The 15,430-nt window shown below is 40.4% G+C and overlaps 1 protein-coding gene across 1 annotated transcript in view; it reads right to left on the bottom strand.

The window, feature by feature from the left end:
* Positions 1 to 15,430, bottom strand: part of SLC26A7 (solute carrier family 26 member 7) — a 93,393-nt gene that overhangs the window by 39,827 nt on the left and 38,136 nt on the right. Inside the window, exons 4-7 of the mRNA XM_063129886.1 lie at positions 14,155 to 14,319; positions 5,531 to 5,683; positions 3,559 to 3,641; positions 604 to 751 (exon numbers count right to left, since the gene is read on the bottom strand). Coding sequence (XP_062985956.1) covers positions 604 to 751; positions 3,559 to 3,641; positions 5,531 to 5,683; positions 14,155 to 14,319 — 549 coding nt within the window. The remainder of the gene's footprint in view (positions 1 to 603; positions 752 to 3,558; positions 3,642 to 5,530; positions 5,684 to 14,154; positions 14,320 to 15,430) is intronic.

Here is a 15,430-nt window from a genome sequence, read left to right as displayed (position 1 = left end):
TTATGGCTCAGTTCGCCCCTGTCTCCAGTGCTTGAAATCATAGATTTGTGCTTTGTCTTGTTAAAATAGCGAAGAACTATCTCCTCTGTAACAAGACTATCCCCTGATCCATTAATTAGGGATGTGATGGTGGCTTGAGATTTGGGCTAGCATGAGTGTAATGCTGATATTGGGGTAAGCACTATAATGTCGATAATAAAATCCATTTGTTTATTGTTGGGAAAGCTAGACAGGTAAGAAACAACAATGTAAACAACAATGAAATAATTGCTGCATTTGGGCTTATAGACAGGCCAAGCATAGCCCAAGACCATACTCTGAAAAAGCATTTCTTAATATCTGGACTAATTTTCTCAATATTTAGAGGGGGGGACCCTGCAATTTAATCCAGCTACTCCCAATTATTTATGGATCACTTTTGGAGGAGCCAACCCATCTCTGTTAACCACCCATCTTTACTAACATCGTGCCAGTGCAAATGCATACTTAAGGCTGACGGTATGAACATGTCATATTCCTGGTAGGATCCCACTTGGAGTACCTTCACCAAAACCTGGTATCAGCAGAAACAATAAATAACAGCAATGGCAAAGCACCCTTTACCTGGTTATCATCCACAGAATAGTTGAACTTCTTTGCAGAGGCCTGTGCGAGGGCCAGTGATGCTACATAACCAACTAATGCCACTCCAAAAGCTTCTGTAACTACTTCAGGAAGGATATTCATGGGTGGAGGCCTTGGTGGAGGTATACTGTAAAAGTAAGGACAATCCTATGTGGTGGAGGATGTTACGCGTTAGAGTAAGAAGACAAAAGTGCCAGTAGTGACAAAGGTTTATGATCCAAAGTTAGAATACTACTGCCGGTGCAATGGTTCCAAACGTGAAAGCCAAAGAGGAACTATCTATACTGAAATAGAAGGACATTACACATTTGCAGTCACTTTGCTTATAACATTTGTGGGCAGGCACTGTATAATGTAAAAGGATTTCTTTAACCACACATTCTTTTTGCTTAACTAATATATTTTATTTGATGAGCACCAGGCTCAAGGCCTTTTCAATGGTGGCTCTGCAACTGTGGAATTCCCTCCTTGGGGAATTCAGCCAAGCCCCCTTTCTTGCTACATTAAAATGGTCTCTGAAGACATTTTTAAAAGGTTTTTATTAACTATTTGTATTATTTTCTGCTGGCTTTTATATTTTATCGCCCAGAGAGCTTCGGCTATTGGGCGGTATAAAAATGTAATAAATAAAATAAATAAAATAAATAATTATGCCAATGAGCTTTTTATTTGTCTTATTGTGTTCTAACTATTATTGCACAAGAGAAACCCTTGGAGTAGAATGTTCTCAGCATAGTTTTGATTCTAAAAAAAAAAAAAAAGCATTGCAAATTAATTATTATATTTTTATTCTACCCTTCATTCAATGAGCACAGGTTGGCTAGGAGATAGTGGCTGGTCCAGAGTTATCCAGGGAGTGGCCATGGCTGAGGAGGCAACTGAATGAAGTCTCGACTTGAACCAAGTTTCCTTGGTTCAAGTCCACTGCTCTAACCACTACACCATACCAACTCTCTATAGTTGCAATGTTGGGCAGGGTACTGACTTTTCCAGTAGTTTTGGCTTGGATTTTGGGAGTCATTCGGAATTATGTGTTAATACCGCTCTCGACACAGAGCTGCAACTTAGCAACGAAAGGTGGCATGAGGACAACCTCATTCGAAGTGGCAGGAGGAAAAACAGCCAGCTTATCGCAAGGACAACTGCGCAATATTAAATCTGTGAATGGAAGAGTTCCCATGAATTCAGTGCAGGCACTGAAATCACAACTGTGAACAAATTTCCTGATTTTATAGCAACAAACTCTCCCTTTTCAATTTTAAGCTTAGTTAAAGGAGGATAATTTTTAGGCAGCATTTACATTCTTCAGTATGACAATGACTGCGAAATATCAAAACGTGCTGTTTTGAATGCTGTTATTTAATTAGGCTGCACCGATATATTAAAATAGGAGAAATGCATACTGAAGGTCTATTTGCCTTTCCCTCGTCTCTGAATTCCACATATTCCCAAGCGATCAGAGCCTTATCAGATGGTCAAAATCCTGGACATGTATTTATTTTATTTATTTATTTATTTATTTATTACATTTTTATACCGCCCAATAGCTGAAGCTATGTAAGAGGAAGAAGGATCATGGCTGCTAACCGTATTGACAATTCCTTTGTGAAACGATTCTATGCATATATAAGCTACCTCCTTTGCAGGGTCCCCAAACAGATGGAGAGAGCCAACGTTTATCCAACTTGCATTCCTGACACTTATAGAATTTGCACCCCTGACCATCAGAACCCGGGAGGCATCATCTAAAACATCAGATCACATGATGTGGGCGACATGCAGTCCTCAGCCCCTCTCCATGTGACCAGCACAGCCCCCAACCACTTTCCCCCCACAATCAAGCTGATCAGCCAAAGACCATTGTTCAGGCACTGCTATTCGTTTTAATCTCGCCCCCTCCTAGCAATCCTGAGGCAGCTGAGATAGCTGTTTCCCTGCTACTCAGAGCTGGGCTCATGGTATGAGCAGTGGGGAAATGGTGATTTTGATCTGGATCTCTGTTAACCCTCCCCTGACAGGAATTCCATCCACTGATCTTAACAGCTCTCTCTGTGTGTGTGTGTGTGTGTGTGTGTGTGTGTGTGTGTGTGTGTGCATGCACGCACACAAGAGAGTGTGTATGCATGCACCCCATCCCATAAACTGGCATTGCATGAGACCCTCAGGGCTAAAAAGGTTGCCCTTCCATTAAAGGCTATGTCTGTCTACCAACAATGCACAAAATGGTGTTCTCTCTCCATGCTCATAACTGTACAATCTCTTCTAAGGTCTGTAGCAGACCTGGTATCAAGTAGTGGCTAAGAGTATGGTCTGGAGATTTACAGTTTAAATCTTAGCTCCAACATGAATTGATTTGGCAACCAGGGATGGGGGATGAAATTGTGCTGCTGCATTTTAATGCAAAACTACCAAATTCACACGTCTCAAACCAATGCTGCATACTTTTCTGAATTTTGCCATGCAGTTTTCCAATCAAACGATGCATACAGAAATGTATACATTAAGATAATATGCATACAGATGTGTGTGTATTGATGACTATAACGTACAAAAATGCATTATGTTAGGAGAAATTGCTTGAAAAAAGTCATATGTGAAACAAAATTGCATGTATTAAAAATGTGCATAACACGCATACAAAGTTTCATGCAAACTGTTTTTTAATTGCTAACTGATGCCGAACTGGGGGGAAATGAATTTACGCTGAAAAACTGAGAAACACAGCAAAACCAAATTTACAGATACATCTACATCAGATTATTATTATTATTATTATTATTATTATTATTATTATTATTATTATTATTATTATTTTGAAGTGCCATTTTATTTCTTAGGCTTAAGGCATATTAACAGCAACTACAAGGAAACATAAAACATTCTGAAGATTCATATATATATATTATACATACAAGAATATAAAGAACACGTTACCCTTCTGGAATATGTCCCACAACTTCCAGGCCATAGTTGTGCTCCATATCAACAGAATAGCAGGCAGCAGAGGAAGCAATTATCTATTGATCAAGCAATGACAAAAAATAAGTGATCTGGAAGAAGTTAATAAATAAAAACAGCATTCTTATTTTGGCATGATTAAATTTCTGGGTCGGTAGCATTTAACACATATGAATGTACAGTGAACTACAATAGGGATCAAATTTCTTGTTCTAATAATCTTGTTTGTGTAGCTCAGCCTACAATTCTTCTTTACTTTCATGTAAGCGTGTGCAGACCCAAGCCATCGGAACCATGGGGCTTCAGGAGAAGAGGGTTTAACACCCCCATTTCCCCATTCCACCCCAAAATTCAACACACACGGTGCAGGTTGTGTGGAAGCCCTCCACTAGCCCACCAGCAGAGCTTTTCTGAGCAGTCAATAGGTTTTAATACCAGATCTAGGTGGGGATGTGGTGGAAAGCTATTGGGTTTGAAGGGGAAAAGTCACTCCTGTTCACCCTGAACTTCCAGTGCAAGCATCCAGAGCACCACGTAGTCTAGTTGTGTGAGACTGATTTCAGCTGATGTAATCTGGAGATGTGGGCAAAGTGATTGGAGAGGGTGTGCTGATGTGATATTATTTGTTTGCCCAGGAATTTAAAGATAGTTGGTCGGTGTGAGCTATCTATCTTTTTGCATTTCCTGCCTTCTATTGTTGTCATTCAGTGGTGAGCAACCTTGGGAGGTTCAGGGAGCATTTCTCCCCCCCCCCAACACACCCCATGGGCTATTCCTGCTGCCACTCCACAGAATTCCAAGGGGCACCAAAGATGGGGACAAAGACAATCAGCGGTTTGCCACAGATATTCAGCAGCAAATCCTTACAGAGTAGTATACAGCTAAAATTTAGCTTGTTCTGAAGCTAAATTTGGCATATTTATCACACCATGGGGGTTAACCTGACAGATTTTTGCCATCACAAATGTTGAAGGTGCAGCAGAGGTGGAGGCAGGCGGGAGACACAGATGGCCTGTAGGGTATGTGTTGTTGTTTTATCAGTGTTTTTTTATTATTATTGTATTAGGACTTTTGATTACATTTTGTGTACTGTCCTAGTATTGTAAGATGAAATGGGGTATAACAATATTTGATGCTGATAACAATGATGTTGTTGTTGATGATGATGATGATACAAAAGGCAACCAATTTGTGTCTGACATAATTCCATATCCAGAGTTTCTAGTATGTATTCATATGCACACATGGCACTTATGTGCACATGAGTGGGCCCTATTAATTTTAATGGAGCTACCCAATATGTTCCCATAAAGGTATGAATGCACAGATGAGGTCCCACCATCAAAACTAATCAGGAAATGTTTGCATGGGGGAGGGAGACATGGGTTTTGTACCAATCTCTATGTCCGTAAGCCATCTCTACCTCAGAGCCACAGTATATACTTCCATTGTACATTCAGAGTCTTTTTGCCTACAAATGAACCAGATCAATATACCTTACTAACATGCTGTTTTGGTGGGGGGTGGGGTGGGGACGGGGACTTGAGCATTACAATGCAGCGGTGTCATAATATCACTTGGCAAGCAATATAAATGAGCATAATTCATGCTTATAAGCCCCAGAACTGAATGCATTCCACTGCTATTTCCTCTGGGAAATATTTAGGGTTCTAATGTCAATATTTTTTGAGAAACAGTACACTTGAATTCATCTAAACAGTTCACACCATTATCATGATAGCAAATTCATACCATTAATAAGGCAGAGATCTGTTCTACATTAAATAAGTCTAATGTATACAAAAGTGCCTTGGCCACTTTTGTATATATTAGATTCCTTATACTACTGCCTTCCCCTTGTTTGAATTTGACTACATTAAATAAGTGGCAGGCAGCACCAGTGCCAGAAGATGAACAATTACAAAACAATACCCAGTTTTATACTTACCAAAACCAAATCAATAGGAAGAACTACTTTAATTTTTCTTTTAAATTTTTCATTCAGTTCTTTAACCACTACAAGAATTGCAATGCTCAGTACAGAGAGAAACAGTGCTTCCAACTGAATGGATTTGATGTTTTCAAAGATGTAGGCATAAATCTATGGTGGAAAGAAAGGGAGAATGTCATCCATAAACAACAAATGTTTAATGCAAGTGATTAAAGAACCAGGTCTTCGATTTGGGAACTAATTCCAGAACACAGTAGGTTGGATTCAGACATGCCTTTGCACCAGTGGAAGGGTTCCATCCATTCTCAGAAGGAACTCCAAGCCAGTGGAGGAGCCCTCTAAAGGATGGGAAGTAAATTTTCTCAAACCCACATGCCGCCTGCAGCCTCCAGTGCAACTGCCAATGCTGTTCCAGGGGGTCCCCCAACATTCTGCAGCAGCTTCTTAGTGGCCAAATGCAGCTGTAGAGGGAAGGAGCAATCAGAAAAAAATGATCCCGATCCCTTCCTTCAGCAGAACAGCTTGTGAGCAGAACACCACTCATGGGAAATGTAGATCCAATCGAAAATATGTATCAATTGAATAATGTATGAATGACACCAGCACATATAAGTTATAGAGTTAGCAAATGATCAGAGAGAAAAATGGTCTGGGCTACTGTTGTGATTTTAACAGCAGAAATAAAGCAGATGAAGCTTTCCATGGCTTCAACATAAGAATTATCTGCTGATAACATTTACAGAAGCAGCTGCTAATAAAGACAAAGAAGCAGGGGGCAATGCAATATATATGTTTTGGCTACTAACATAAATTGTGAGACTCAGCTGCAACATACACACAAGCCTGATCTTTTCCTATTTGCCATGTATGTGTTCACAGGCACATGCTGAAGCGCACGTATGTGGATGCCATTCATAATGGCACTATGTACGTGTATTTTCATATTTGGAAATTGATTCAATGAGCATTAGAGGGGACTACATTAAATGTCACACAACATCATGAATAACCACTTCCTTCTATGTAATAAAAAAAAGAATATGGATGTATTTAAGTGTGCTTGTGTGTGTGTGCCTATAGAATCAGAAAAATGACAAAGATGATAAAATTTAGGATCTTTATTCTAAATTCTGGTAAAAATTTAAAATGCAGGCGGAGGGATGAAGAGACACAGCCCTCCCTTATGAAAATAGAAGCCAGTTCATTTCGGCACCCAAGAATCACCATCTTTGCAACAAAATCAGAATATATTTGTTTGCTGTTTTCTAATACAGAGGCTGCGTTCAGACAACACAACAGTCAACAGTGTGGTAATAATCAACTCAACAATTGTTTATCTAGGGGGTACTCCCCACATGACATGATAATAATCAACCATGATGTGGACTAGGATCAGTGTTGAATTGACTATTAGTCCATGCTGAGTTGACTCACGCATCCTCCATCCTTTCTCCCCACCCTCAGTCCTCCTGCTAATATCCCATTAGCCATTGCTGTAGAAAATCTATCCTGCCAGCTGGACAAAAGCAGCAACTGCACTTTAGCCACTCTTGCCTAGTGACTCTGTGTCTGACGAAATAACCAACGGTGGCTAAGGAAATAACCAACAATCCCTTCCACACAACATGATAATGAACAGTGGTTCAAACAGCCAACTCTGTAAAGCATTGGTTATTTGCATTGGTTATTTTGGGCCAATAACCAACTGTTGGTTAAAAAACTCCCACAACACAGCATGCTAAGCCACAGTGAGTTAAAAAACCAACCGTCAACTATTTTAACCACCATCCATTATCATGTTGTCCAAACCCAATCACAATGGTAGAGGAAGATGTTGAATATGCAAGGTGTATTTAAACAAAAACTTACAGAGCATTCCTATGTCCCCACTACTCTGGACAGCCACACTGCCAGAGCTAGGGTCAGCATAACCTAGTCAAGATTATTTCACATGGGGATGTTTGTTGTAATAATAGGGACACATCTTTTTCATGCTTGGACTAACATCAGAAAACACACACACACAGAGAGAGACATATTGTAGATGAGTCAGACATTTGGATGGGTGGGCAATGAAACCACAACCTCAATCCACATGTTGTCCTTATATAATCAAACAATGAAGATGTTATACTAGATGGCTTGGGACTTGGCAGCTAGAATGTCATGGCTGCCCAGAAATATGTGTTGCAGAGAGCATGTGGCTTTGGCTCTGTGCCCCACCAGGAGCTGTGACTGACTAGGACAAAAGACAGAAACTTGGAAAGCCATGTCAGAATGTCAGCAAAGTCATCAGTGCCTCAGAAGTTACCAAACGGCAAATCCAAAGAGCTTCCAGTAAGAAAATAAAAATAAAAGAGTGCTGGACTAAGTCCCACTATCAACTAGTTAAAGATGACATACTTAAAGACTTGCATGTTTGATTTCAAACATATGCCTTTCATTGAAGATACACCGTATTTGCCAGCCCAGTTTGAAACACTATATGTTTAAGGCTTTATGAAGACATCCTGAAATAATGGGGGTTAATTTGGAAACTTGCAAGCAGTAATTTTGTGGATCATCATCATCCATTTTGCAGCTGTTTACTACTCATTTTCCCATAGCAATCCACATGGGGATTATGCTACTTGTCTAACAGACTAGTAGGATTAACATGGTTAGAACAGTAGTTGCAGCACACTCACGTTACATGGTACTTTTTCAGTGTGGTATCCCCCCCCCCCTTACTGCCTGTTTAGCACCACCATGACTGAAGGGCAGCACGTTTGTCATCAGGACAGCATCTGTGAAGTCCTCCTGCACTGTACTCAAGCCTTTATGGAGTTTCTTAGTTTTAGTTAATGACATAAAACAGTAGATGTGCATTTCATGATATGTAACTGGCAGTATTGTTGGGATTTTAAAATTCATCGGGAAGAATGGATATAAGTCATCTACCACAAGATGTAGTGAAGGCCACCAATTTGGATGGTTTTAAAAGGGGATTGGACAAATTCATAGAGGATAAGGCTACGAATGGTAGAAAGGTCTGTATGGCCATTGTTACCTCCAGTACCTCCCCTATGTACACCAGTTGTGGGGAACATGGCGGAGGAGGGGAGTGTCACATGCCATCTCTAATACTGGAGGTAGCATATATCCATCAGGATTAGTAGCCAATGATAGCCTTCTCCTCGAGGAATTAATCCAACAGCCTTTTAAAGCCATCCAAATTGGTGGTCATCACTACACCTTGTGGTAGCAAATCCCATAATTTAATTATGCACTGTGTGAAGTACTTCTGTCCTGAATCTCCCATCAGTCAGCTTCCAAGGATGAGCCCTGGTTCTAGTATTATGAGAGGGGGAGAAAAATGTCTCCAGATCCACATTCTCCATTCCTAATTTTGTACACTTCTGTCTTTTGTCTGTCAGAAGAACACTGGAGTCCCAAGGATTGTCAGATTACACCCATATAATGCAACAATCCATGCTAAACAAAGAATAGCCATGTTGAGAAATCAGGAAGTTAACATATTGGCAAGTATTAGTGTAAAGGCAAACCATTATGGCTAGATCTCCAAGTGGGTGCACCTGCAAAAGCAAACAAATTAGTCAAAATAATGGAGCCTACTGTAACATCAATCCAATTTTACAGGCAAAAAGTCCCCATTAAATTGTTAAAAACTGCTTCTCTACAACATTTGGCAGCCAAAGGCAACATGGACTGGGAATAAAGTTGCCTTACAAAACCAATGTAAACCTAAGACCTGAACCATGCCGTTCAAAAACGTGTTCATAAAATTTAAGAGGCCAGATCCTAAACAAGAGCGTTTAGTTTTGATTTTTAAACGTTTCCTCTCCTTATTTTCAGAAAACTTGCCACACTGCATGCCAGCTTTCAGCTGGCATTCTGCCCCCCTTTGTCCTGAAAAGTAGGCTTGGAAGTTGGATGGTTTGTTTTTAATACTTCATTTACTTCACTTCTCAAAAAATATGCAGGGAGCCCAGTACAGCTCGAGGTAGCCCATTTGAAAAATACAGGTAACATGATCCTTCCAAGCGTGGGTGCAGCGCCACTATGGCAGATCACCAGAAGGAATAAATGGCCCGAGGGTGGGCAACCAGTGACTCTGCACAGCGACTGTGCAGGAAATGTGTGTCTTTTATTTGCAGTCAGGATTGGGAAACAAGGCATGACGTTCCCCACACACTTTGTTTTCCTGTGAAATGTTGCAATTGTGGTGGCTGTTACTGCCACACCAGCTAATTCGGTGGGGGTGAGGTAGGTTCTGGGGATTCAATGCATACATACTTTGACCACCCCCAGAAACTTGCCCACCCTTGGTTTAGACAAAACTGAGCTAAGTGGACAACAATCTTGATATGCAGCAGTTTCCTGTATTCCCCCACGTCCATTGGGTAGCGAGTTCAGCATACAATTCTTTGTGTGGCTTGCTGAATACATGGTTAGTGGAGCCTTGGGAGCAGACATAGATCTCTGCTTATGTAGGAGGAACTACAAAAGAGATATCAGATAGGGTACCTGTAAAAACATCTTATATTTAAAGAGGTTTTGGTTGAATCAAATTGTGGTTGGATGTAAAATTTAGATTTACATTTCTGTGATACTTTTGTACTCATGGACCTTCAGAGTAGGTTGGTTCTCTCCATATACATGCCCTTTGTTCATACAGAATTATGATCTCATTCTATAAAATAACGTGTTTTATTGGCTTGTTTTCCTTACGACTCTCCTACTCCACTTTATTAACAGCTTTGAGTCCTGCTTCGCAGCCCTGGGAGTCTTCAAGCCAAGAAAGAGACTTAAATCAGTGGAGGTTGTGAAAATGAACATAAAATAAGGACGAATTGGGCAATGTACTAAAATTACAAAGGGCTTCTTTTTAGAAAAAGAAATACAATAAAAACAGAACAATGAAGTTGTTGCCAAATTTGCCTCTTGCTGTGCAGTTGTGCCTGTTGAGCTGTACATAATTACTTAACTCTATTTTTCATATAAAACTAATACCATGGCAACTCAAATTATCAAATTTATTGCGTGATGTCCTGGATGGCAACACTGGTCCCATATGTGAAGACATGCACATGGAATTTCTGTCTTCTTTTTAACAGTCCCATGTTTTCTAATAAAAATAAAATGAATACTTTAAACAAAGATGTCAAATATAATGCTACATAATAAATCAACTTTTTTTTAAAAAAAAAGGGGGGGGCATTTTTTTGGTTCCTTTTACAAAAATGCAAGGATCATAGGCTTTGTTTCTGCAATCATTTTTTAAAATATCAGCTAGGATGCAATTGACCAAAGCAATGGTTTTCAGACTACACCTGGGAGTCCTCAGGTGCTAATCACAGCTCTTTAATGAGGACATCCGAAATGGAGACAAGCTTCAATGAAAGACAGTTTGTCCATCATTGCTGAACTTCTCCTGCAATGTAATGTTGTAGAAGAGTGTTGTGTGTGTGCTGTAGGGCACATTCTCAGTTCAACCAGGACAACAGGGAGGCCAAAGAAACATGACCTTTGCCTACATGGACTATATATGCACCCTATAACATGTCCCAGGTGTGTGGGCATTCCTCAGCAGATGAGTCAATTCAGAAAGGATTCCCTGAATATAGAGCTTTTCAGAACTGCTGGAGAAATGTTCCAAGATCACCGGTTACCAATCTCAGTTTCAGCAATCAACATCAGGGCTTTTTGAGAGGTTTTTTGTTGATTTTAAGGACTAGTACAATCTTCTGTACTTGGAGAACTGCTGTAAAGAGGGGAATCTGAGCTTGTCTATTGCAAGTTGGGATAGGAAGTTAATGGCGGACAGAAAGCCAAGAGGTTGGAAGATTGGGAGACAAGGATATTCACAGGAAATGTTCAGTATATAGACAAGCCTGGATTAGTGAGATGCTGGCTGGGACATGCTAGGAGGTACAGTCCAACATAGCCAGAGGGCACTAGCTTAGGGAAGGTGAGAGCAAGTGTAGTGCAGTGGCTAGGGTGTTGGACTGGGAGTTGGGAGATCCAGGTTCTAGTCCCCACTCGGCCAGGGAAACCCACTGGGTGACTTTGGGCCAGTCACAGACTCTCAGCCCAACCTACCTCACAAGGTTGTTGTTGTGAGGATAACATGGAGAGGAGGAGGATTATGTACGCCGCCTTGGGTTCCTTGCAGGAAAAAAGGCAGGATATAAATGTAATAAATAAATAAATAAGGTGGTATTCTGCATTCTAGTGTCCACTGGCTGTTGCATTTAAATATCTTTAACAACCACCAGATGGCATTATCGGTTCCATGAAATGTTGGGGTTTACAAATGATAAATGACACTTTATGCTAATAGTACATGAAAGAATAGCTAATACACACTTAATAATACTTAATTACGCAAATCAAAAGATCAATCAAAACTGTCTAGTTCATGCTTTGTAGCTAGTGGCACAATAGGTGATTGTGACTGACTTTTATTTAAGACATTTTTGCACTCGACCTGCCTTTGCACGAAAAAAAACAACTAGGAAAAAATAAACCGAACAATAGAACAAACACAGACAAAGAGCAATCACTGCTGGTTTATCTTATTTACTGTCAAAAGTCCAGACAAATGACAGATTTATCTTTTAGATGCCAAGCTAATGATGACGATGACGCCAGGTGAATTTCACAAGATGGAAGCCATTGTGAAAAAGGCTCTCTTTATAGCAGCCAGCTATCTAACCTCCATAGGTGGAGATGCAAGGGAGAAGGTCTGTAAATGAAGAACTCAACAGGTAGCTAGTCTCAAATGGGGGAAGCTAGGCCTTTAGATACCGTCATATCAAGTGCACTAGAAAACCACTTCACACAAAGACTAGCTGGTCATTTTACAGGCTACAATATGAGGTTGGGTCACAATGGCTGAATAGCTACAATACGCTGATTTCCACCAGCACTATTCAGCAAGCACCACTCCATCATCTGCTGCAAATAGTGGAAAGATTGAATACTGCAACCAAAGTCTGTATATATTCTTTTTCAGCCTACTAGAAATTTGTAACACAGGCCCCCTCCCACATACATACTACAATCCCGTCCCATACATACAATTTCATGAGTCATGAAAAAAGGTTTTATTTTAATTTTGAAATTATGTTTTCTACATTTCTGAAATTACACCACGACTCACACTAGGCTTTTTTACCATTCACCAATCTCCACCCTTCTTTTGCTACAAAAAGACCTACAAAGCTTGCTGATTTGATATAGCCTTTGATGTTTTGATTATTGACATTCCAATGGATGAACGGGGCTGTAAACATTTTATAAGTAGTCCAATGCACTTTAAGGCTCTGTTTTTTCTGGTCTTCTAATTACCTTCCCAAAGTAATTCACACAAGTTTATGCTCGATAAACACTGTTTTTGATTGGCTCCAGGAAATATCTCAAGATCTCCAGATGTTTTGGACTTCATTTCCCAGCATTCCTGGCCATTGGCCACACCGGCAAAGGCTTCTGAAAGTTGAGGTCCAAAACATCTGGAGAGCTATCTTCTGCCCACCCCAGATCTAGACAGCAGTTACAAAGACGCATTGAAACAGGTTTACATTGACATCGACAATTTAGCCTCAATTATTTTCCTCCAGACCCCAGCAAAGTCTACTCTCCCCATTCCATGTTTGGCCTCCACTGCAGCAACAGATAACATTGCAGCAGCAAAACAGAGGACAAGGAAGGGATGACTGGCTGGAATCTGAAAAGCAAAGGATAAAGGAGCGTTGGACTTAAAACTAGAAAGTTGGGGGTTCAAGTATCCATATTTTATTTATTTATAGCTTTTATACACTGCCACACATCTAAACAGATTCTGAAGCAATGAACAATAAAAGACTGGATGGTAAAAAGATAAGAGAAATAAAATATCATATTAAAAACTATTATGTTTAAAAACAGAAGTACCAGTAAAAGCCGTGGCTGGTTAATCAAGGAAGTCTTCCTAGAACATAACACAGTCTTGGCACCTGCCTGACCTCCAGTGCAGGGAATTACATAGAAAGGGGGCCACCACACTGAAGGCTCTTCTCCTGGTAGACTCCAACCAGGCCATAGGTCCATGGGGAAACTCTAGGAGCATGCTCTCCAATGGCCTCAGTGATCGAGCAGGTTGGTAGGGGAGAAGGCGCTCTTTCAGGTATCCTGGTCCCAAGTGGTTTAGGGCTTTGTACACTGGTACTAGAACCTTAAACCTGGCCCAGTAGCAAATAGGCAGCAAGTACTGTTCCCTCAGCAAAGGAGTTGCATGCTGAAATGGGTCAGCTCCTGGGAATAGCTGAGCTGCTGTGTTCTGTACTAGCTCCACCTTCCAGAGCAACCTTAAGGGCAGCCCCATATAGAGCGCCTTGCAGCAATCCAGCATTGAGGTTACTAGCAGCTGTACCACTATGGCCAAGCTAACCATGTCCAGGAGAGGCTGTAGCTGTACTAAACTGTACTCATTCCATTGCTCAGCCTAGGCCTGATCCTGCAACTTTTAGCTAAACTGTAAATATATCTCGAGGGCATCTGCCAACTGGACAATATATACATTTAATACATAAATAAAAGCAAGCAAAGCAGCATGGGCAATCCTCATTAATCAAACTCACATAAAAGAATCCCAGGGGTCCTGAAATATATGGCATTTTCATTCCCAAGAGGTACTTCACTTGTGACGTCACGACGTGGGTAGCTGCTCCCGTAGTCATTGCGCTTATCACTGGCTCCGTCAGCAAGAAGGTGGCACTGCCCAGGTGCAGCACAAACATTGCTAACTGAGAAACCAACAATACAGAAATATTACATTTGAACGCAGTTCGTGATACGATCATTAAGGAAGAGAGATGCCCATCCTTAAAGCGATAATAAACAGAGGGACGAGATAGCTCTGTCGGCTAATCAAACAGGGGAGTTTTTGAATCACGCCTTGAACAGCATGAATAAACTTTGAACACATGTCCACATTCATGCATTTATTAAATGCTATCTCTCTCATATCACTGGTTTACCAGGCCCTGCACAGAGATTAGTCATAATAACAGCTGGCTCTGCCAATGTGTATTCAGTGCGGTGACTTCTCTGAACATTGGCTTTGAGGGTTGTTTCTCCAGTGACTCCAATATATAAACACAATAAGCAGTGCAGAAGGGGAGGCGTGGAATTTAGCCACGAAAGGCATGCTGGAGCTAGTTAGAAAGCCATGCAGCTCATACATTCATTCTACAGAGTCTGACAGATTGTAAGTCACAAAAGGTCAGATTTCTAACCCCATAGGTTGATGAAGTAGGAGAAATGGCTCTCAGCTTGCTTATTTATTTATTTATTTATTTGTTTGTTTGTTTATTGCATTTATATCCTGCTCTTTTGTCCTCCATGGAAGCCAAGGTGGTGTACATAATCCTCCTCCACTCCATTTTATCCTCACAACAACAACTCTGTGAGGTAGGTTGGGTTAAAAGTCTGTGACTGGCCCAAATTCACCCAGTGAGCATCCATGGCTGAGTAAGGATTAGAACCCAGATCTCCCAGCTCCCAGACCAACACTCTAACCACTATACCACACTGGCTCTCAATTCTACTACCTTAAAAAAAAGTTAATATAATTACAAAAAATCCAAATAACTCATGTTCAAGAGGTAACGGAAACATAGTTAAGGTTTCATTTCATTATTTTCACCAGTTAATCATCAAATAATTATTAACATTGGTTCCAATAAATAAATCATAAGTTGTAATTCAATTAACAATAATAATCCCAATTTAACACCATATAATTCATAGTTTGTTTAATATTATACAACATCTGTTTAACATTTTGATCATTATTCTTTAGTTTCCATTATTAGACACATTTGTCCCACTGTTCTAAAGCTTTGTTTGTTTGTT

The sequence above is a fragment of the Elgaria multicarinata genome, chromosome 7 (assembly GCF_023053635.1).
Source record: "Elgaria multicarinata webbii isolate HBS135686 ecotype San Diego chromosome 7, rElgMul1.1.pri, whole genome shotgun sequence".
Taxonomy (NCBI): domain Eukaryota; kingdom Metazoa; phylum Chordata; class Lepidosauria; order Squamata; family Anguidae; genus Elgaria; species Elgaria multicarinata.
The sequence above is the reverse complement of the archived record's forward strand: the minus strand, read 5'-3'. Positions and strand labels throughout refer to the sequence as shown.